Consider the following 24690-nt stretch of genomic DNA (forward strand, 5'->3'; position numbering starts at 1 on the left):
TGGAGTACTAATAAAGAACTCTCAAGTTAACTTATTTTGTGCATGTGCACAAACCTTTGGGGAAGTCTGAATGTATTGGAAAGGGGAAGTGGATAAAACATCTTGTCAGGAATTTTGGACAGCAATTGATGTGGCATGTTGTTAATTGCAGTAATTACCATGCAGTTCTGAAATTCCCAACTCCTTAGAATCATAGAATCACCAGGTTGGAAGAGACCCACTGGAACATCAAGTCCAACCATCCCCACCAATCTCTAAACCATGCCCCTCAGTACCTCATCCACCCGCACCTTAAACATCTCCAGGGAAGGTGAGTCAACCACCTCCCTGGGCAGCCTGTTCCATTGCCTAATGACCCTTTCAGTGAAGAATTTTTTCCTTATGTCGAGCCTGAACCTCCCCTGGCGGAGCTTGAGGCCATTCCCTCTTGTCCTGTCCCCTGTCACTTGGGAGAAGAGGTCAGCTCCCTCCTCTCCACAGCCTCCCTTCAGGTAGTTGTAGAGAGCAATCCTTGTTTCTAAATGCCTCAGTATGGCATTCTGCAAAGAGCTGGTGATGTCCTGTGTCAAAAGCCAGTATTACTGGCCAGTATTACTTTTTTTTTTTTTTTTTGAACTTCTTGGAAAACCTTCCCTAGAGTCTGTCTCAAGGTGACTAGCTCATCTGGAGAGCAGGAGGTCCATCTTGTTTCTCCCTGTATACTTGTTTGAACTTCTATATTGTTCCCAACAGTCAAACCTGTGCAAGGAATGTTAGTCACTCTTTTTTTCTTTACATTGTTTTAAAACTTCCTTGTTTTTCACTATTCTACAGAATATTTATGAAGTGAGCATTATTTGTCTTTCTGGTTATACTGTTTGCACTGCTGTTTCCAAAGCTTCTCTTGATCTTCCTGTGTATAAAGCACATGACATCAGGAAAATATTTTGGTATAAACTATTTAACAGCTTGTGAAATATTTTAATCCTTCCAGGGTTTTAAAACTTGCTGCTGCTCTTTGGGTTACCTGCTTTGCAGCATCTCTCTTCCTCTACTGGAGAAGCTGGCCTGAATGCATTTATTGGTTGTTTTTTTTCTTACTCTATGCTAAATGGGTATCACGTGGCAAGCATCAACTGCTTAGCGTTTTGCTTTGCTTTGTCACTGGGTCAGTTGCATTTCCACAACCCTGTTGGGTGTTGCAGTGTTGTTGGCATGTTAATATATGAACTTCCTTTTTTTTTCAATGGTATATACAGGGAACTCTTCCTGAATATGAGGTACTGAGGGGAAAAAGAGTATCGCACTTGACTGCTCACTTTGCCCATTTGACTGTGCACGATGGAGACCAAGGAAGAGAAGAAGGAACGAAGACAAGGCTATTTTGCTCGGTAAGATTACAGAGTTTATTTCAATGTTGATTAAAATATGGAACTCTTCATTCTGTCTTTTTCACAAAGCTTTGATTTTTAACATATGTATAAAAAGTATGTATCCAGAAAGTGCTTTTCTTGCTGTGTCCCTAATGCTAGAGTGGTAGTTTTTTCCTTTTGGGTAGGAGAGTTGAACTTTAATTCTAACTGTTATTTGTAACACAAAACTGTTCTTGGGTACTTAATTGCAAATTGCACTATATTTGAGCTTCCAGCATCCAGTTGCTGAAGAGTGTTTATAAAAACAAGCAGGTGTAAAACACAAACATGCCTAAACCTATTTTTTTTTCTGATTTCAAATAAAGCATAGACTAAGTAGTATTATCTTATAGGATAAGATTAGCGTAATAAAAGGGTAGTTACATTCTGATGGTTGAGCTGCCTAGACTGTATCGTCTGTGTAACAAGCAGTGTTTTCCGGTCAATCATTTTTATCATTTGGAATCCATGACTGGTGATTTTTAGGAAGTAGCATTGATTTCCTAATAACTTGTCTTTGTTAGCTTAGCAAGTGTGTAATTAACTTTGAGCTCTGATATACGAGAACCACCAAAGCTCACTTATTCTTGAGGGGGGTTGGTAGAAGGAGAATGAAATCGGTATAAAAACGGTCTTTGACTTAAAGATAGTTTCTGTGCTGTTGAAGAGGAAGAGTGTATAGTCTCTCTATTCTGCATAAAATAACAATTATTGAAAGTGCACTGAAACGCTAGCCCTAGTCCTTGACAGATATATAGAAATATGCATGTCGCACCACTTAGAAGTAGTAGCGTTGGGAAAAGTTGCAGCACTTCTTTATTGTTGTTCAGGTTGTGCGTAGTGGTAGCTAAAAACTCAAGTAAATTTTGTGATGAAGGACATCTGTTAATGCCAGGTAACTTGTTTTCCATTTGGAGAAATGCAGTTATGTTGATTTTGACAGAAAGTAATGTTGCAGGTTGGGATTTTGAGAAGGGGGCGTAAACAATAGCACCTATAGCAGAGGAGGTATCAAGTAGGATAAAGCTGAAGTGGCTATAGAGATTGTACTAAGGAATAAGTAATTTCTTGTTAAGGAAAACTTGAACTTTGAGAGAGAGTTCTGAGTAAGATACATTAGTATTGAAGACAATGTTTTGAGTCCTTTCTAAATGCTGTCTGCTAAAGAAAATGGAAAGCTGCAGGAGGCGTTCAGCAGTTCTTGACATTTTATTTAATCTGTTTTTCAGCTTTCCTATATTGTCTGGGACTATTTAAAAACCCACAGGGGCAGTGTGACTTATATAGACATAGGACATTAGGGAAGGGTCAAAAGTCCTGAAATCAATTCTTAATTCTAGCACTTGCCTGCTAAGTAGCTGTGGGGAGATCATCTCTCTTTTTTTTTTTTTTTTTCTCCTGGCTCCTGTCTTTTTTTAATTTTATATGGATTGCAGACCCTTAAATGAGGTTGTCATTCTAAACAAACCCATGTATGATTTCAACAAGAATGTCCTTGCAGACCCTGAAGCTGTGTTTTAATAGAAGCTAAAGTAGGTCAGAAGATGGTATGCCCAGCTTACCTTCACGTACATTGTCTGCATGTGCAGCCAGGGACAGAAGCAGAACTGAATTTACATGTCCTTGATTTTAGTCTAGCGTCACGTCTAGCATGCTTCCTCTAGTAAACAAGTGTCCCAGCATGAACGGTTTGAATGCTTTACATGATGACCCATGTAAATGTAATGAGTACCTGGAAATAATAGGCAGCTTATATTGCTTTTAATACAAAGGTAGTTCTAACTATATCCCTACCTGTTTTTTCAAACTTCTTAAAATGTAGCTTTTGACTTGAAGTAGACAGAAGTTGCCAGCCTAGGTTCCTCATAGTGGGACACTGAGATAATTTAATCAGGCACGTGCTTTGATGTTGCTATAAATTTTGGTTGTTTTGTGGACATCTGTCCTTAAATTTAAACACCCAAGTTTAATAGGTTTTGGCCCTCATCATTTCTGTACTACTTGAACCACCCTGCTTTTCCTGCCAGCTTGGCTCATGTTTGTTAAGCCAAGAGTAACCTCAGCTGGTTCTCCCACAGATGTACTCTACTGCTCCCATGACTGAGGTCTTTTTTCCACTCTTATCTTTTATTACTGTTATGTTTGTGAGCCTAAGATAGTAATAGTGTTTAGAAAATCTAAGCTTATGTATGGTAAACATTCTTATGAGACAGTAACGCTCTCTCCTTATCTGAATCTTGTTATTCTTGCCTACAAATAGATGTTCAGGGGAGAAGACTCTACTGCTTACCAAGGAAAAGAATGGGAAAGAGATTAGACCTTTTGCCAGCAGGAGGGAAAACAGTGCTCCATGTCAGGAAGGTGGGGAAAAGGGTTTTGCTCTACTCAAGACTGAGAAGAAGAATCCTGATTATATCTTGGTTAGAAAGGAGGCAATGTAGGTTTTCAATGCTGATGAAGTATGATGTGTAATATAATAATGTGTTACAGCTACCTTGTGGACTGCATTAACAAAAATATGCACATTTTAATAGAAAATTATCCCTTTTCAATGTGAAGGGAAAGATTATTGTATTATTAACAAGGACAAAGGTATTAACTTCCAAAGTTCATAGACATTCCTCTTCTTTTTGATGCCCCTCAAGATCTCTCTGCTGGTTTTTTTTACCCCATCATCTCCTTTTCCGGAACATGGGGATGGTTTGACTTTTCCAAACAGCCTTAAAATGGGATGTAATAGCTCTTTTTCTTAAGCTCCTCCTGTCAGAAACCCAAGTTCTCTCTTGGCAGAGCAAGGGAGCATGTGGGCATCAACAGAGGGATGAGCCACCAACCTTGCTGGCCTACAAGCATCCCAAAATGTCTGACTTCCCATCAGAAGGTGACTTTTGGTATTCAGGCTAGCGTTATCTCGGCCCCTTGGCTTTTGATAGAGGTGGCACTCGGCGTCTGACTAGTTACACTAACAATAGTTGGAAAGGTTGGCTTGAGAACCCCGACATGTTTGAAGTAGTTAGCATGGTGGTAGTTATGTGCTGACAAATGAGATCCTTAACTGCTACAGAGGAAGCAAGCTTAACATCAAATAACTGTCTGTATCTCTGTCCCCCAAATTCAGTGTTGTAAATAAGCTGGTTTAAACATTGATCCTTTGAAATACTTAAAATTCCTGTATAGAGGAGAGCTACCCAGCCACTGTATCTTTCCACTGCAGAACTTCATGGTCCACATGCCTCAGTTCTCCTGGGTCTCCTCCCCTCCATATTGCAGATGAAGCTGGAATGGAACGCTCTCCATCCACTTTTACTTCTTATCAAATGCTCCTTTACCCACTGTTGTTTGGGTTTTGCTGGTTTTTTTTTTTGTGGTAAAGGGCTTATTTTTTTGCCTTGGTTGGTAAGAAATGAAACAAGTTTTCAAACAGAATAGAAATCACTACAAAACGTTTTAAAGACCTATTTAGTTAAATGCTTTATGCAGATATGAAGTTACAGCTTGTGGGAGTTTAACAGGCAAGAGGTGAAAGTATGAGAGTAACGTGCAAGCGTAAGTTTCTCTTATGCAATAAGTCCGTATTTAAGACTGCTACTCCTACTTAAAGACTCTTCTGTGTAGTTACGTTTTCTTGCTTGATTCTCTGAACCTTGTTTTAGGCTGTTTTATTGGCTTTTGTGTCGGAAGTTCCCAAACAAACCAATATTATTTGATCTTTATAAAGAACTCTTCCTACTCTTGCTGTAAAGTCTGTCTTGATACCGAACAAGTCCAAAAATAAATTGTACAGTGTAAGTAGATGTACAATGGCACATTTGTGTATTGTGTCCCTGACTCTGACATTTGGTGCTTTTTGTTGTGAGGGTGTGCCCTCTGAACCCTGGCACCACTTGCCATTTCCTCTCTACCTGTGCTGCTTATGTCTTCCTCCTCTCCTTACAGAATACAGAGCCTCTTGGTTTTCGTTGTGCAGGGTCAAGTTCAGATGTACTTGACCTTGTGAATAGCTATTAAAATTTTAACCTAATTTAAAAAGAAATAACCAAGATGAGTGACATGTCACATGGAAATAATTGCCTTGGATTTAAATTGGTAGTCTGTAATGCCAAATGTACAGCTTGAAACTGGAATTACTTTGCAAGTGCTGTTGTGTGATACTGGATATATCTGGACTAGAAATTCTAGGAGATGAGAAGATGTAAGGGAAGAGAATCATAGAATAGTTTGGGTTGGAAGGGACCTTAAAGATCATCCAGTTCCAAACCCCTGCCATGGGCAGGGACACCTCCCATAGACCAGGCTGCCCAAGGCTGCATCCAGCTACTGAAGACTTTGAGTAGTTTTCTGCAAAAATTACAAAAGGGGCTCTTTTAGTTTCAAGTTTTGTGTTCCAACCTTCCTCACTGTGAGTTAGCATTTTTCATGCTTGATATGATCTGTCTATGATCTGTGTCAGGTAGTTGAGTGAGGTGCTTACGTTAATTTTATTACTAGTTATGTCTCCAGCATGTGATGACCTTAATTTGAAGCATGCTATATAAACATGAACTATGGAAGTGATACTTGTATTCAATGATTCTTTTACTATTTTCCAGGGGAATTTTGAATTTTAATTCTTGGGGTTTTTTTTGGTCACCCCTGAGAGACAGATTTCTGAAGTTCAGATTAAGTGCTTTTATTACAGAATATATTCTCACTGGTATAGAGTGGGTTTTTTGTTTATTGAATTTACATTGATCTTGTGACCATAATTCATTTGAAAAAAGTACATAAATGTCTGGACACAATCCAAAGTCCATCTGAGTGGGCAGAGATTCCCTATACCTCCAGACTGCTAATAATCTTTCAGAATCTGAAGACAGTTGTACATCTTGTGTTGCCGTATGATGTGAATATTTAAGGGAAATAAATGAATTCATTGCATGTTTTAATTTTAGATTTCTTTATTATTGTTTTTTTCTTAGATACCTAAATTTACATTAATACAGGTGAAGATTCATACATTAAAACCAAGATTTAAAAAATGTGTATGAGTATTTAGTACAGTTACCATTTACATGTTAGCCAGCTCTAATATACAGCTCTTTTTCTTCTAATTATTTTTAATACCTAAAAAGAATGTAAAATAAACCATAGAATGAATGGTATGGAGCATTCCAATCACATTAGTTGTTTATGACCTAACCTTAGCTTTCCTTTTAAACATTCACAACCCGCGACAGCAGGAATCATTAATGCATAGTTGTTGAGCTGTAAGCAGCTGGAGTCTGGAAAGCTTAACTGGAGGAGGAGTCATATGTACTTGTCATAGTTAATGGTCTTTTCCTGATTCTTGCTTTTGGCTGCTGTTGGAGGCAGGAAATTGGCTTGCAGAGACCCTTGGTCTGATGCAGTAAGATCATGCTCCTTTGGTCAGTCAGATTTATCATTGCCTCCTTTGGAATTTTTCTGGCTTTGTTCTGCTTTATTCCCGTATTCAGTATCTGTATGGTTCATGTTTTTCATTCCTGTGGCTGTTAAGATCTAGGAGGGTGATTACATGAGGAAAAATTCAGCGAGAGCAGAAGGGGAATGTGTGGAAATGGAGGATGTCAGTGGTGGCTAGGAAGGAGGAAAATGCAGATAATGAATATATGCACAAAGAAAAGAATTTTTCACTCGGGGAAAAAATTTTTCATGGAAAGGGTCATCAGGCACTAGCAGAGGCTGCCCAAGGGAGATGATTGAGTCATCATCCCTGGAGATATTTAAAAGACGGGTAGACAAGGTGCTCAGGGACATTGTTTAGTGGCAGATTGGAATGGTTGGACTCAATGATCCAAGAGGTCTTTTCCAACAGTGATTCTATGACTCTGTGAAACAGTTTCTTGAAGGAATCTCCAATATGTGAGACTTTGTCATGGTTTTTTTTATTGGGTGCTTTTCTTGTTAGCCAGACTTATTATATCCACGCAATAGGCTTCAAATTTCGTGAGCTCCTCAGATTGCTGTTTCTCCAGCAGTGGCTTCCTTGCAGTTGTTCTTGCTCTGCTGTGCCAAAGTGTTGGTGTTTATTCAGGTTTCCTGTAGCACCCATAATTTACTTTTTGGTTTTATAAAGAAAAGCTTCCACACATTGTTTTTAAAACAAACTGCCTTGGAAATTTATCTTGGGCGTGAAGAATAGTCAAGCCAAGATCCTGGAGATACTTAAATATTTTTAAATGACTTTAGGAAATAATACATCATTTCAGCTCATCCATATAATGGAAATTTCTTAGCTCTGCTTCCAGACGTATAAACATTACCTCATAATCCTATTATTGAAACTAAAACCAGTATTGAGTTTTACTTGTATTCTTTTGACCGATAACATGTATGCCTGAGGCATTTTATTTTCTAAGAAAAGGCTGAAGATAATCGCTACTTCAGATTTATGGGATGCAATAGATATTATTTGCTCTGTTGTTTAGGCGTGTATATGCAGGATAGTTACTTGCTGTGTTGGATTCTGAAAAGCCATAAAATGTTTTCTGAAACATACACTGTTGTGATTTGCCTTCCAGTTACTTAAAATGGAGGGATTTAAATGTTTTTAGCATACTTTCTGCCTGCTGCTGTGTAGGTTAGTATTTCAGCTGTCCTTTGCAACTGTTGTAGTTTTCATATCTTAAAGAATGTCTTAAATTCCACAGACAGCAGCACCAGGAGCTTTTGAGTAGGGCCTTAGGGGGGTTGGTCAGGTCCTTCAGGTGCTTGAGAGACAGTTGCTGTTCATTGCTCGTTGTTCAATATATGTTAAAAAAAGTTAAAGGTTTCTTTTTGTCATAGGTGTAAACTTGGAGAATGAGAGTTGAGGGGAAAATTGAACCTGCTTTTTCTGAAGAGTATTGCGGTGCAGGGGGAAGTATGTTGAGCAGCTGCTTATTGTGGGAACTGTTTGCTCATCTTGCATTGCTGTTGCTTTCTGAATTGTAATTCTGTCATGCAGGATGAGAGTCAGCAGAAGAGCATGCATTTATGTCCTCTACGTAGCCTGTGAATCACAGAATTATTCCCAACGTGAGAGCTTCCTCGAGGAAGCATAAACAGGGCAATGGTTTCTGCTGCCTTGGTTCTTTCCAGTGCTTTCATTCTCAAGGCTTGTGGGGTCATTTAGGATTGTAAAATAATTTAGTTATTGGCTAATAGAGTTAGTGAAAGTATCTAATGGGGCTCTGAGGCTTTCTTCAGGGTTTTGAAAAATTTTCCAGTACTAGAAATTCTATTTATGGTGATACAAAGCTTGCATAAGACAGGAAGCATGGTTAATCTCACCCATTCACTTCCCTCTGCATGTGAAGTGAGACTGGGTAACAGTGTGGGCTCTGCATGAAGAGGCTTTTTTTAGGAAAGAGAAGAAAGGCAGAATTTCACCATATTCTTTATTTCTTTGAGTGCTATATCACGGAACATAGAGAGAAGAGTTTCTGTTTATTTGATCTTCAAACATGCCGTCTCACACCAACAATTTCAGAATTGTCACTGATCATCTTGCAAGATATGTATAAGGCTGGCTTGTTAGGCAGCAAGCATGCAATGACCTTATATTTGCTTTTCTCAAAGGGACCTTTGTGTGTCTCTTATCAGCATTTAAAAAGAAACTGCAAAAGAAGAAATTTATTTAACCTCCTTTTTAGAACATAAATAGTTACAGGATAGGCCTTTTGATGTAAGAGTCTGTACAGTTTTGATAAGATTTGCTATTAACATAGCTGTAATGTATTTTGTCTTCTCTTCCTCATTGCCTGCAGCTGCACTTGCTGGGCACAAGGGGTGTGGTGGAGGCTCCTGGTTGGCTATGCTTTTCACCTTTTTGCTCTTGGAGGGATTTAAAGTCATTGTATCTGAAAGGCTATAAAATTTGGAGGCTTCAAGAGATGGCTTTCTGCATAGGTGAGATACAGACTTTTTGCTGTTGTCTGTAGGAAACTGATACAATTACCTTTTTAAGTGACAGTGTTTCTGTAGCGTCTACAGGTATGGTCTTGTCACTCAGCCTTATAAATGTCCCCGCTTCTGCATTTAGCACCTATTGCATAAAATTCTGCTTCATCCCAGTGAACTGTTCTAAAAGTAAGCCTAGCTTAAACGGTGGTGGAAATATAGCATTAATGCTTGGCTAATGTATGGTTCCACAATCAATATAAAGTGATGCTGTCTAAGAGGCTACCACAAGAGGTGATTGCACTCAGCCTTCTGGTTTTGCCATGTCTCTTATGGATGGCAGAGCTGCCATCAAGGAGCTGCCGTGGCATGGCAGCCTCTTCCAGAAGCAGCCATGGTTTTGTTCAAGTGGTGTGGAGGCACCCACCTAAGGAGATGCGTAATGGTACTGACTGTTTGGTGGTGCTCTTAATCACCTCTTGCTTGTGCTCTGAGAAATCCTAGGTGTTCCAACACCTTGTGACAGCAGCCCTTGGCAGCTCTCCTGTGCTTCGTACCGCTTTGTGAGTAGGAAGCAGGGTGTACAGTTTTTTGAGGAGAGGAATCGGCATCGTGAAATATGTTAGTTTGCTGGGCTGAAGACAACTTGGGTTAATAAGAAGTTAGACATGCCTCTTCAAGGAAGGTTGCTAGTGTTTCTGCCCCACAGGTGAAGTTGCCCACCTTGTATCTACTGTCATGATTCAAGACTTTTGCTCATTTGTTTCTGGTGTGTCCCATGCATGTGATTGCTGTTTTGGATAGCAGGATGCTCTGTTTCTGGTAGCAGTGCTGCACATTTAAAGAGAAAGATGTGAGTGATACCTGCAAGTATGAGGTTTTGGAGAAGAATGGGCTTTTTTTCCCCATCTTTGAGGGACTGGAAAGCATTGTATAGGTAACAAAGGGAGTTCTATTAGTAAAATAAGAAATGCTGTGGAACCTGCATGGGGACACTGGATGACCGTGCTTTATTTAAACTACTAGTTGCATGTTCTGCAGTTTGTCCTGTGTGCCTGTGGGCACTGGGCTTTCCACTCCAGCCTCCCCCAGGAAATGAAGCTTTTTTCCCCCCTCTTCCCTGCAGCTGTGGACAGGATCAGCTGTTTGGATGTTCCTGATGTCATTAGGTTCCCCGTGGTGCCAGGCTGGTAAGCTCTCACACCTCAACATTAATACAACTTCCAAACTGGGTTTGGAAGGGATTTCTCCCCAGCTCACCCTGCTCCTGCCAATCTGATTACGAGGAGGTGGGTTGTAAGTGTAGGTTTGTGGTGTGTTTTTTTCTGTCCTATTCTGTAGTCTGGGCAGGGAGTCTTTCCTAGGATCATCTGAAATTTAAGCATGTATTTTATCTATGCTCCAAGTCTCTACTGCTATTCTGTTGAGGTCTGTGGGATTTGTCCTGTTGATTTGTGTGGGAGTAAATCCAAAGTAGAGCAGCAGAACTGGTTAGGAATTTGGGGGGGGAGGAAGAGAATTGTCCTTATGCTGGAAAACTTTTGTAATGTAAATAAGCCATAAATCAGCTCTCTGGGTGTCTTAATGCACTGACTATTTTCCTGTCAAACAACAGTCTCTGGCACGGCAATCTTGTCTTGTACAGCACTTAATACACTGATAATAACTGTAGGGTTTTATCAGTATTTTTCTGGAGTGGCTGTTTTTATTTCAGTAGGCGTAAACTTAGCATCTTGCCAATGACAGGTAACGTTAGTTTAAGTTGCATTTCGTGTTTTTGACATAATAGTACATTTCTGTCAGCTGCTGGATTTTTGCTTTCAGTAATGCTTCTATAAATACATGGCTTAATGATGTTAATCACATGTTTCAATCAGACAGTCTTTATAAAATCAAATCTCCTTAAGCAGATTTAACTGTGTGTTCAGTATCTGTGTGTCTGTCTTTCCACCTGGACCACAGCAGGTGCTGCACATAGCAGTTCTGCTTGCCTGAGGATGAGAAGGGTTCTTTGTTATTATAGAAGTATTTTGTGTAACAAATGCTGCCAACCTCCCTCCTTCTCTTGCTTTTTTGTTGTTGTTGTTTTGGGTGTGGTTTTTTTGGCAATCTCACAGAATGTCTTAAAACTGCAGTGTATGACTCTGGTCCTATGACCTGATGCATGTGAGAAGTTTTATGCATGTGAAGAATCATTCTGTTAGGTTTAACAGAAGGGTGAAAGCTGGCTGTAGGAACAGAGCTGTAGCAGATCCCAGGCTCTGCTGCTGTAGGGTAGAACGCCAGGGCAGTGCAGAGGAGGGGGAGGCCAGCAGCTCCCCACCCTTCTGCCATAGGCAGCAGGGGTAGGGACCAGGCATGCCAAGAAGCTTTCCTGCCCGGCCCAGGGGGGGATGGGAAAAGGGGAGGGTGGCAGGACAGGACATTGCAGGGCACATCCTTATCTGATGCCAACCAGGTTTGGTAGGAGGCTGCTGTCCTAGAATGCAGCAGAAGACTGAAGATAACTGGCCTGCTGTGTAGAGTTGCTTTGTGGAGTGAGGCCACTTGATGTTAAACAGAGGGACTGCCTAATAAGATCAAATTCCAGACCACTGTAACTTTTCTGGTTTCCTCAGCTTATTATGCCGGCTCGGCATCTTCTGAAGTGCAGGGGACATTCTGGACTTGCAGAGTACTGAAAACACAGAGATGGAGCAGAATCTCTTGTGTCCTCCTGATGCCCCTTCTTCCATCACACTGATAGGCAGCAAGATTTACTTTTTGTCTTTGTTTTTCCCCTTTAGTAATGGTTTCTTCCCCTCAGATTATTTTTCAGTCAAAAATAAACACATAAATAATAGAACAGTTGAAATCAAAATGACAGAGGAGTTTTAAGATGTAGTAATTAAACACGCGCTTTGTGTCTTACAAGTGTACGGGAGGACCTGCTACACGTATTATGTTGTAGCTACTGAAAAATATCAGGCCGTGCCAAATACTCTTCTTAGCACAAGGTATATGCACATGCATTGGTATGTGCCTGCTGTGTGACTGTCCCATGCAGACAAGCCCTACCCTGTCATGTCATCTTTTACTTGTGGTCAATGATCTTTAGACCATAGTATTAAAAAGGTGTTGTTTTGTATAGAAGCATTGATGAAAACACCTTCTCTCGGTGGAGGGGATTATCATTCTTAGTTGTGAAACAGCCATTGTATGAGACAATATCAGGCATTATTCCAAACCCAGAAGCTACAGATTCCTCTTTTTCCTACCCATTATCAACATTGCTGGGTGTTTCTTAATGCATGTAATAGGATCTTCGGTACACTTGGACATTTCCTCTTCTGTGCTGTGCGTGTCGGCTAATGGGGAACTCCATTCAGGAAGCCAATTAAACAGCTCAATATCCAAAGTATGTTACAAGTTGCTTGAGGACAGTGAATGCAAACATAGTTCACTGTGTGCCTCAGTTCTGGTTGAGATTTGTTTTTAACAATCACTCTGAAATTCTTTAAATAGAACCTTTTTCCACTTGCATCGCTGTGCTTCTTGCTGTAATTTTTTTCCTGACTGGCTGAATTTGCAACCTGTTGTAAGCATATGTACAGCATCTCTTATGCTATGAGCCCCAGCTGTGATTAACAAAATCCCCGAGAAGTATATGGTGACATTTGGATAATCCTGGCATCATTATGAAAGTTAGCATTTAAAACCATCAGACTGGCTTCCTTTTTACTGCTTTTCTTTTCTTCCTGGTTTTCTCTATTAGTGATAACAAAAGAAGAAGCTTTTTTCTGTGCTTTTCTTTTTCAAACTACTTTTGTTAACAGGTGTATTAAATCTGTAATTTCATGTCACACAGAATGGTGCAGTGATATAGACAGCCTTGACATTTAAATATTAATTTTCAAAATAACTTTTTAAATGGAAGCACAAGCTAATGCAACAACAGGGACTTTAAATCTCAGGCCTTTCCCTCTCTAAGATATTCTTTCTAGTGATCATTTAAATAAAGAAAAAATTGAATTTTTTACTTTACCTTGATCACTGACTTCTTGACCATGATTACTTTTGGATCAGCCTGGTCAGCAAGCCAGGTGACTTCACTTACCAAGATAAGTCAGCTTAATCAATATTAAGATCCTCTTTATTAAGAAAATGATTTCTTGCCTGCTGCTGTTGGAGAAGCAGAGTTACTGTTTTCTTGCTTTTTGCAGCAGGGGAAACTGCCCATATGCCAGCCCTCACAATGCAAACCTTCATGAAAATTTCCTCTCATTAAATCATCTTTTCTGGATAAATGGGAAGAAGCTGCTGCAACCTCTTCAGTGCTCCTGTCCAGAGGTGTGTTTGGCATGGTGTGGCCTGGTTTGGCTTTCTGGCTTCTTTTTGTGTATCTCAGCCTAACCTTACAGAGAATAAGCCCTTTGCAGTCTGGGCAAAGTGCTTTTGACTTGGCATTGCTGCTTGGAGGAGCAGAGTGGTCTTGTCTCCTCTTTCGGCCTTCTCCTTTGTGTTGGTACAAATGGTAGCACAGCCAAGTGGGATTTAATGAGGGAGTGATTAGATTTTGAAAAGTTAGTTCATGTATTGCACTTTTGCTGTATTATCTTTAATATAGATAATTTCGCAGAGAGAACGGAAGGAACTCCTGAGATCACTGGTGAGCAGAGAGAGAGGGAGGTGCCTTCATTTGCCAACAAAAGTGGCTTCAAGTGCTTCTTTGAGCTACAGGCTTTTCCTCTAATAGTACCGTGCTCCTGAATCCTATGGGTTTGCTGTGCTTTTTGCCCCAGTACTGCTGCGCTTACCATGTTTTATCCCTGATGGAGACTGGTTGAAGATGATTAAGAGTGGAAAAAAAAACCAAACCCCAAACCTGTGCATGCATGCAGGGATCCTTCATGAGTGTGGCTATAGGTATGCAGGCTTCTAGCAGTTTGTGGTGTAGGTACTTGTTGAGCCAAAAAGAAACACCAAAAGGCTGTATCCCTGTGACAGTGTTCTCTATAGCCCTTCCTAGATCCTGCCATGATGAGTTTTCATCATTGCTTTTTGTATCTGTTTATGTATTTGGTAAACACAGCATGCTGAAGCTATTTATTTTAGCTGCTTTTTGCCTTAATCTGAAAGTATTTCTTGAAATAATTTAACGTGGTGCCCTTGGTACTTCTCGTATAATAAATACTGAAATATCATTCCCAGAGATGTTTTTCCTGGAGGTGGGTTGAGCTGCACTATCACTGCACAATGGATGGCATGTTTCCTGTGGATTTTGCTTTAACTGACAATTGGTTTTCATCTGCTGATTTATTGCTTTATTGTGAATGTTTATGGCTGTTTGAGTCACTGAGCACTACGTTTCCTTCCCACTGTTTTCACTCAGTTTAATCAATACTAAAACTGGCTCTGTTTGATCAGGGAAGTTTGGTACTTACCTGGTATGATGAAATGGATGTGCACTGATGGCTCTACGGAGCTGTACACATTCCACACAGTTCTCCATCTACCCTGTCATCATCTTTTGGGATGTTCTTGATTCTTCCACTTTGTTTCTCTATCTTAGTCAATTACTAATCTAAAAGGGCCTACCTCTTCATTTCATGGAAGTTGCATTTCTTGAAGAGTGTTCAATTGAGGTGGGGAGGGAGAAGTTTATCAAAGTTTTGGGGAGAACTTGAGATGTGTTTTGGCCAGCCTGATAATCATGTGCTTATTGTCCTTAATAGTTTGAATAAAGCGTGACTCTTCCCTATGCAGAATGCACGCAGCTTCCCTCTAACATCCTCCTTTGCCGTGTAACTACAGTTCTCTTTTCCTTATAGTTTCAGCCAGCTGATGTCCAGGGGACTGGTGGCTCTGGGAGCTGGCACTGAGTGTGGGAGAGCAGGTGGAGCCCAGCACCGGCTGGAGGTGATCAGGCAAGGCTGTTCCTCCCTAGTCAAGGCTTCAGTGCAGGGACAGTGTTGTGCTGAGCCACTTCGGGAAGAATTCATTGCATGCGTAGGAGCAGTTTAGGGTAATTAGTGAACACCATACTAGGAGAAAATATCTGGCATCGTTAACAGAGGAGAAGAGGAGGAGCAGGATGGGAGTGTGGTCAGAGTCCAGTTGGTATTTGTGACATGATAGATCTATCATGTGCGTTTAATTGAACAAACCTGTTAAATGAACTTCAGACAAAGTTAAAGGAGTTATCCAAAGGGAGGGATTTCTTCATTTTGCCTTCTGCCTAAAGTTGGTCTTTGAAAGCCTGCAGTAACTGAGGTTACAAGAGAAGGAGTTAAATCAGTGTCTTAAGTCAAACAAAGTTTTTATTAAATTGTTGTTATGATAAAGGAGTGCTGAACACATCATAACCTCTTTTACTAAGTAAAGGGAACCTTTTGCCTTTGAAAGCAGGAAGTTTATAATTTGAGTGGGAACACTTCTTAAATTTAAGAAAGCAAAAACTTCTCAACAGCTTAAAACCCTCTCAAGTTTTACCTTGGATATGGTGATAATTTTTTTGTTCCCTCTAAAATAAACATAGGAGAGCTTAAGTAAGATATGTAAAACTCCATGGTGTTAGTCAGACTGGGGGTCAAATTAACATATTTTCATGTAATCTAATAACTTTTTTATGTCAGAAGATACGTCTTTAAAATTCCAGAACAGCTTTACTACACATCCTTCCCTCCATGTTACTCTACCTCTGTTTAATCAACTGTGACTTGTTTTCTGTAAGTCAATGCCAGTATCAGGAAGAAAATGGACATTCCCTGGTTGTCAGTAGCACTTTCCTCTGGAGCACGCCAACTTTCTTGAGCGTTGCTGATGACTGACCATGTGTGAAACCTGGTGCTGGTATTTGTTGTAAATTAGTAACAGGAGTTCCAATAAAAGTGGAAATTTCTAGCTTTGACCTATGCTACTAATATCAGAGCTTTCTGTAGTTGCTGTTTGTTATTCGGAATGATCAGAGTGTGGACACTTCAGTGTCTGCAGCCACCACATTGCAACCACGCTGTTGTCTTTCTACTTCAGGGTTACTTTTTTCATAGTTTTTTCCCTCAGCACTTAATTGTTTAAATCCCTCAAATGTGTTCCATTCCTTATTTTTGCCTTAATAGTCTGTTTTAATAGGAAATGTACAGACTTGTCACTTCTTCCTTTCCAAAATGGGATGCCTAGCAGTGTGAAATGGCTGGTGTTTCATGTTTTACTTTCTTGCAGGATGGATGCTGTTTTGTTTTAGGAAGATTTCTCACTGAGGATGAAAAGTTTTGCATTCAATTCTGTTGTGAAGTGAGAGCAGCTGCACTGAGGAAGGCAGGAGTGAAGCATTTGTGGTCTGGCAAGCAATGTGACTTCCTTTGGCTTTGCAAACAGTAATAATTTATTTTGTCTAAGATTGCTTATTCTTCAGGTTACATCAGATGAGATGAGAGCATAGCCGTGCCCGGGGCTGGCCAAGTCGTGCTGGCACTGAGCTGTATGAAGTAGAGATAGATGATCTGAGTGGGCTGGAATAGAATAGCTGACTAGGATCAGACCAGTGAGTTCCTAATGGAGATTTAAAAAAAACCCACAAACCCTAAGTACGGAAACCTTACGGTAATGCAATGAATTTGATTCATTTAGCTGTTCTGGATTGGTGGAGAAAGACATGTAAGGTACAAAGAAATAAGCATGTATTATATTGAGTGCTGGGATTTAAATTAAGATTGAAATGGTTAATTCTGAATGAAATAATTCGGGTGTATATAATTTTGTATGCAAAGGAGATTGACAGGAATCTTAATGGGAACAAAACAGTTTAAAAAGTTTGAAGCGTTTTAAAGCTCTTTTTTTACAAGTTTGGTTAATTGTATTACATATATGCATAAATTGATTTTAAAAAACATTGTTTGTAGAACATGATCTCTTTGTGCTGTGCAGGATGTTAAGCTAGCTGACTGTATGCCAGATATCAAGGCACGTTTTAGAGGATGCACATTGTGGAAAATTTTCCAAGAGGAAAACTGTGTTAGCTTCAAGATAAAATAAAGACGACTTCTCCCTTCCCCATTCTTTTGTTAATACTTTTTGGAGGGCCACTTTGATAGATGCTTTTATTTCTAAAACAAGAGTTGTCCATGCTGTCATAAAAATCATGCCTTATCATCCTAGGAGTTTTTTTAGAACATCCTGTGATATGGGCCTAGTGCTTTCTTTCTGTGATTAATTATTGTGTATATCAAACAAGGTCCTATTCGATTGTTTGTGGGGCATCTCCATTGAATGAGTTCTAACAAAAACCAGATGGAATTTCTAGAAGAAAAACCATTGTCAGATTTGCATTTCTTTATTGTCTCAGTATCAGAGTTGCTTAGCTTTGCTGGTTGCTTTTAGTCTTCTAGTGAAAGTTGTGCTAATAACATCGCTCCTTCTTTCTTTGATCAGTTTTCTTTATAAGCTAACCACCTAACTTGTTAGTGTGATGGGAAGTTCAGGCTGTTTTATTCTAAAAATGCAGATTTGTATTTTGTAGGCAGTCAGATAGGCTTGGATCTAGAAGATGGAGTGGGCCATTTCTTGAAACCTTTCCTAGCTCTTTTCCTGTAAGTCAGTGCCCAAGCTATTAAGCAGTCAGTTGCAAATTAATTTAAGTGAGCTGACCTTGTATTTTTACCTGCCTACTCTGAAATAATGTCCATTTCAACTGATTAGTCTTTATTAAATGATACAAGAATGGTGGTGTATTGCAGAAATTGTCTGCTCACTCTTCCCTCTATAGTGAGTTGCCTTAAACATCTCTGCAGACAGCTCACAGTGCCCATTAAGAACCAGTTCCTCCAATTCCTATAGGACTTAGTGGAAAAGCCTCCCATACTGTTCCTTGTGCGCAGTAACAGAGTGAAAACTTCTACTGGAAAAGTCTGTATCGGGTCAGTCTTAGAAAATGGCTTATCAGTTGTGGCTCAAACTGCTTTGAGGAGCCATAAAAGGATGCTTCTATATAAATTCAGAAGAAATGTTTTGCCTGTCAGAACCAATTAACTTGAAAAATGTTATTTGGTGCTTAAATGAAATTACAGATGTGTAAGACACTTTCCTCAGAAACTTGAGTGGTTTTGCAGATAAATGAGCTGTTTCTCCTGTCCTACCTCTTTCACTCTCCCTCTTCCTTCCCTAGCAACTTCCCTAGTGCAACACAACGTATCTGTTGACTCTGATACTGAAAAACAAACATCATGGTAGCACCTTATCCATTCCCTGGAAAAGATGCATCTTGTTTTGTCTGAAAGGCTGATTTAATTGCCAAACCTGATGCTGGTCAAATAGAAGGGGCTTGTTAATTTGTTTCTTTGTTTGTTTATTTATTTGGCCTTCAGCTCCCTTTCGCTCTCTTAATCATAGTGTCAAAACTGGGTATTGGTTTCATTCAGAGAAATCACTTTAAAATTTGAACAAAACCACTTGAAATCTTCCAAAGTAGTTGAAAAAGGGAAGTAATTTGGCAAATGGTGTTCTTAAATTCATCTTCCGTGGCAGCCCTTGCTGTGAAGGGTGGGAAATACCTGAGGGCTGGGAGAAGAGCTGATGGAGACCTTCAGCTTCCAGCTTCTTCAGGAGGTGATGGGTTTGAAATCTGAGCAGGAGAGGGGCTGGCAGCTTGTGTGGGTGCCCAGTCTGCCTTGCTACGATGTGCAAGTCATGTGAGTGGAGGCTGTAGGGGGTGCCGCAAAGGGATAGAGTTTTGCTTAAGATGTGGTAAACCCTCCGGCTGTGCTCTTCAGAGCCCAATGTCAGCTGCACTGTGCCAGAGCATGTTAATAATGAAATGCCTTGTGTGCATACAGCACTTTGTATTTACTATACTAAGAGGGCGCACATAATGTCAAAAAGCATAGTAAATGTGAGGCTGCTGTTACGGTTTTAAATGCTGTTGAAGGTCTAGCTTGGTTTCTTGGGATATTACAGTTCAGGCTTTTCAAGAGTAGGTGGAAGGTGTTGTGTAATTTTGGCCAGGCTTTAGAGACCTCCAAAAGAGGCATCTTCCAAGCAGAGATCTTAAACCCCATGCAGAGTTGCAGTAACTCTCAGTCCTGCAATGGTCACTCTGCATCCAGTATAGTTTATTCGTGCCAGTGTTGCAGCTTTGAGAGTTGGATGGTCATGGCCTTGAAACACAGCAGTGGGCAGGAGGAGTAGGCTTGGCACTGTCTGAAATCTGACACCTGCCATAAGGATGGAATAGAAATTACAGAGTACACAGATATGTGATTTCTTTTACCTGAGAAGTGCCTGTGGTGTTGCCCATCCATAGCAGCACCTGTGTGCTGGGATGCTACAGGTTGTGTGATGAGTTCTTGGTGGGCCGTGGTATGTGGGAATCGGGCAAGATCAAACACTACGGGAAGCAGCATCAATCGGTTATGTGGCAGTTAGTAAGTTCAGACAATTATTTCTGCTTTCTTCTTTTCTGTTGCTAATGGACCAATTCTGTTTTGGCTCTTTATTCTTAAAGTTGCCTCAAGCAACTTTGAAAGCTCTCGTTCAAGCGAGTGTGTTTTAAGGAAAGTTCAAGTGATTGTGTTTTAAGGAAAGTCCTCTAGAGTTTTTTAAACTCTTGTCCTCTAGAGTTTTTTCTCTTTTTTCTTTTTTTTCCCCTCCAAAATGCTATACTATGGAAACCTTTCTTAACAGAGTTTTTGATCTAAACAAACTGACTGGGAATCTGGGGATAGGAAGTGCTATTGCAGTGTAAGAAGAAATTGGGCTATCAGTGGGTGCTTGCCAGTTCGCGTCTGCTGAAGGGGATGATCGGCGTACCCCGTGATAGGCACACATGCCAGAAGGTTATTGAGTCACTAGAGTAAAACATCAGGGCTGTGTCTGATTTACAAGTCTGGAATAGAGTACATCCGTGAGGTGAGGATATGCTGTTTCAATGTGCAAAGCTGCTTTGCAAAGACTTCTACCACGGCTAAATATAGGCATTGTGTATGCAGTGTGACTGTAATGTTTTGTGGTTGCTACAGCAGCCTTTGATCAGGACTGTGGCTTATTAGACAAAAGTAAGTTTCCTTTGCATACTCAAATTTTCATTAGTCTAAACAAAACACTTCACTTGTTCCATAGATGTATTCACTTTTATCGTTCATAAATCCCTGTCAGTTGTTTTCATATGTAGTCAGGACCTAATCTGTAAAGTTTCACTTGCTATATCTCTTTTGCTGTGCAGAGCATGGACTACTGGTAGTTGTTTTATAAATCAATGGGTTTGAATGAATGGGGAACCTCTGCAGAAGTAGGACCCATCCTCAGCGAGTTGGCTGAAGAATGTGGATCTCCTGCTACCATACTTTGGGAAGTATTTAAGAAATATGAACAGATACGTTTGTGATAGACACAGCTTTTGCAAGACAGTCTTTTGAAACATTCCACTGGAAAGTGCTGGTTATGTAGTCTGAAAAACTATCTTTCAGCATGGTCTCAAGTTGGATATTCTAAATCTGGGAACTGTTTTTAGGGTTTTACTTGTGGGGGGAAGGTGTGAAATGTTTTACTAAATTCTCAGATGCTCCATGTATTTATTTTTATGCTATAGCCTGAAAAAATATATTGATGGACTACAAATATAGAAGGTAGACAGAAGAATCTCTGAAATGCCTATATTATATTAATAAATGAATACATTAAGTTTTCCATGAGGTAAACTGCTGCTGTGAGGTCATGTAACCTTTTCTCATTTGTGGTGACTCATTGATTGTCTGTATTTTCTATGCATAATTCTTTGTGTTCATGTAAACATGTTTTTGGCATCAACAAGATTAATATACTACTCCTGCCCTTAGGTACCTTGTAAGTAGAACTAAGTAAGAAGTTAATGTACTAGAGAGGAAGATCATTAGAGAGATTAGCTTTTTGTTTTGTGTGGTGTGTGTCAGTGATTTTTATATGAGGACTGTTTCAGTGATGCTGACCCTCAACCCATAAAGGGAGCCTTTGTTCTTGCTAAGCAAAGTCAGTATTAAACATGGTGATGTAGTAGAAAATTCTGTGTTAGGGTTCCTGAACCGTCTTTCCCACTCAAGCTGTGCTTCAAGGAATCTTCTAAAAAGAAAATACTCTTGTTGTTTTAGTGGTAAATTGGAAGATGTATAGGCAACTTGTTAAGATTTCTCTGAGAGCTCTAGCAGCTGGAAAATATTCCCACACAAGGAGTTTGTGGCCACATTGGTCATGTTGTGGAGGGAATTGCTGTGTGACACTTGGAGTACCAGGTGGTGTGGGTTGTGCAAGAAAATATGTGGCGTAGCATGGGTGGCCGCTGGGAGATAACTTTGGGCAAAATGGAGATAAATATCAAGTTTCTATCAAAACAAGTAGCTTTATGAAAGAGGAGGGGCTGAATATGAAGTTATGTTAGTTCTTGCTTTATAAAACATTATGATATGAGGTTTTATCTGAATCTTCATCTTGAAAATGTGATTCAGTATCCTGTTTCTATGTTTATTTGTATGGTAGCTTAAAAACAAAACAACTTACCAATGTTATTTGTTCCTTTTTCCCCATTCTTCCTTCCCAGTAAACAACAGTAAAATCTTTATTTCCTTTTTTGTTATTCTTGAGAAGATATCCTTGAAGTGATAATGATATGATGATTGATGAGTATCCTGTAGGGTAATCTCAAAGTTACTGGGCTTTACTGAGTTGTAAGGAATTCTGAGATTAAATCAGGTTAGAAAAAAAAAATTAAGTTACTAAGTGAGTTAACTTGTCTGTAGAAGTTTGCTACATCTTAATGTTGTGCATTTTTTCTTTATGCATAGTTTGAAAAAGAAAAGACAAGCCAAACAAAACACTGAGACTGTCTCTGCCAATTCCCCTGGATCTCTTGTTTCCAAAACACCTCCTGAGAAAGATGATGAAAGTAAAGTTATTTTGGAGCAAATCAGTTCCTCTGAAGACAACTGTAAATTTGCTGGGGAAAAGGAAACTGCTCCAGACAAAGAAAAGAAAAAGAAAAAATACAATCAACTGAAAGACATCAGACGCACAGAACTTAAAAGATACTATAGTACTGGTGAGTTTTGTTAATGCTATAGTATTTTGAAATATGTTTTGATAGCTTGTTAATGCACTTTTCTTATATTCTGTAGGCATGCCTTAAAGGGCTAATTGAATTTTAATACCCTTCCTGTAAAACAAAAAAAAAATTGTAGTTCTGCATATCATCTACTCCTAACTTTAACCTTGCAGTTTTTAAAACATTTGCTTCTTGGTTCTAAAACTTAATGTTGATATAAGAAACAGTTAAGTTCATTATTGCATTTTATTTTAATTTTTTAAGATTCATCTTCAGTGTTTGATGGCATTGGGATTCATCTTTTTTTGGCATAATTTGTTTCACAAATTGATATATACTGTTTAAAACTTCAGTCTTTAATAATATTCATTTTGTCTGCTGTTGTGTGAACAAGTAAATTAGCTACATATTTTTAAACCAGATGTCAAAGAGCTCTTGTCCTGGAAAGTTTGTTCCCCCCCTCCCTCCAACTGCATCAGTAGCTCAGTTAATCATAAGTATCTTTTTTAGATTTATTCTTGCAAGTATTTCAGAAAAAGAAATCAGTTTGTGCATAAACGGATGTGAGATGAGTCATATACACATCTGTTTGCAGTTCAGGATTGTCGTTTGTTGGATACTGTAGGTAATTTTAGATGTGATTTATGAAATACTTCTCCTTCCAAATTTTCTCTTGGTGTTTTGTGGGAATCTTTTAGATTGAGAGGACTCTGGTTCCATCTTGGAAGGAATCCCTTTTTAAAGAGGAGGAAGGCAACAGAAAATTGCAGTTATCCTAGAGGCAGATTTCTTTCTGGCTCACACAGTGTGTACAGGAATGGCTGGCTCCTAAGAAGGAGTCCTTGTTAAGGGAAGGAAATGAAACCACAATAACAGTGTTGTGATGTCTTGATAGGCACATGCAGACTAGTCCACACCTGGAGATTGTCTTTTATGAGGCAGCATGTGCCTTACCAAAACAAAGGTAAATCTTAGAGTAGTGTTAGCTATCAAACTCAAGATTTTGCAGTGATTTCTTGATCTGTCCATAATGTTTTGGCAGATTTAAATCTGATGATATTAATAATCTGAGAACTAAAAGAAAACGCACTTCTCTGTGTGAAGTTCTTACCTCAGCATTCTTAAAATAAAATCTGTAGAAGGAAAACTGGAGAATTGTTAAGGAATAAACCTGTGAACTCTGTTTTATTGGTATCTTGCTTTGATTAAAAAAAACCCAAACACACCAAAATATAAACTCCTGTTCCATTCCTAGTAAAGTGCTCCTGCTGAAAGCAGCAATTTATTATCGGCCTGTACTTAAAGGAACTGGGGGACAGGGATTTGAGGTGGCCAAATTTTGTTTCTCAAGTGTTTCAGTAGTTCCGTGAAAAGCACTGCAACAGTTGTCACTGGCAGTGGAGAGATGAGGGAGAAGGGGTATATGAGGGCATCCTTGTCTCACTGAAGAATGGTGTAGGGCTGACAAGGGAGGGCATTAAACTTTCCAGGTAATCTTTGGTTTGTCATCCAACAGTCTATGCAAACTCAGGTTTTGCTGATGTTTGTTTCATAAGCGTTCCCATGTTTTATGTGGACCAGCATTATTGTGAGGGTGACTTGAAATGCTGCTGTCTGTGTTACACCAGCCTTGTCCACTGCAGCTATTGCTGGCAATGGTTACCTACTTAGCCATTTGTTACTGCTGCTCTCCTGAAAGCTGGAACCTTTGCTAATGTCTGAAGCAGTTTCTGAGAGCTCTTTCTACACTCATAGCAGCCTATACAGGCTGAACTTGTTTAAATAGTTAGTCTTCCCCTCCCTGCGGCGAAGCATGAAACCATCCATCCTGCTGAGCCCTGTTCTGCCAGAAGATGGGCATTTAGCAGTTCCCTGCTGGAAGATGTTAGCTGCAGTGATGGGAAGGTACTGCCAAATCTGTAAAGACTTTATTTTTTTAATTGTTGGTATGCTTCCATATGAAACTGGCTGAGAGGGATTATCCATGCATATATATCTGTGTTCATATTTAACATTATGGATGCTTATACCTCTTTTTTTTTTCCTTCCATGTGATTTTTACCCCTCTGAGTAGTCCCTTTATTGTTGTTTCTGAGGTTCTTTGACTAAAATAGTCTCTTACTTACAGTTAACCATTTCTTATGGTTAACCATTTTTCTGTGTGTTTGCACAAGGGTTTGGAGGTTTTGTTTAATGGTTGTTTCTTCCCAGTTACCCAGCTTTGACTTAATGTCTAGTACTTTAAGAAAATCTGATACAGGAGTTTCTAAATGCATTCTGCACTTTGCCAAAATGCTTAGTTTTCCTAGTCAAAAGAAAAATGCATTAGATATAGCAACAGTTTTGCATATCCTCATC

The 24690-nt window shown here is 39.6% G+C and overlaps 1 protein-coding gene across 3 annotated transcripts in view; it reads left to right on the forward strand.

The window, feature by feature from the left end:
* NCOA7 (nuclear receptor coactivator 7) overlaps positions 1-24690 on the forward strand; it is an 88759-nt gene that overhangs the window by 19298 nt on the left and 44771 nt on the right. For all 3 annotated transcript variants that reach the window (XM_069851820.1, XM_069851822.1, XM_069851821.1), the window contains exons 2-3: positions 1239-1370; positions 22076-22329. In XM_069851820.1, the coding sequence (XP_069707921.1) occupies positions 1321-1370; positions 22076-22329 (304 nt within the window). In that variant the 5' untranslated portion in view covers positions 1239-1320. The remainder of the gene's footprint in view (positions 1-1238; positions 1371-22075; positions 22330-24690) is intronic.

This window comes from Phaenicophaeus curvirostris, chromosome 2 (assembly GCF_032191515.1).
Source record: "Phaenicophaeus curvirostris isolate KB17595 chromosome 2, BPBGC_Pcur_1.0, whole genome shotgun sequence".
Lineage (NCBI taxonomy): Eukaryota > Metazoa > Chordata > Aves > Cuculiformes > Cuculidae > Phaenicophaeus > Phaenicophaeus curvirostris.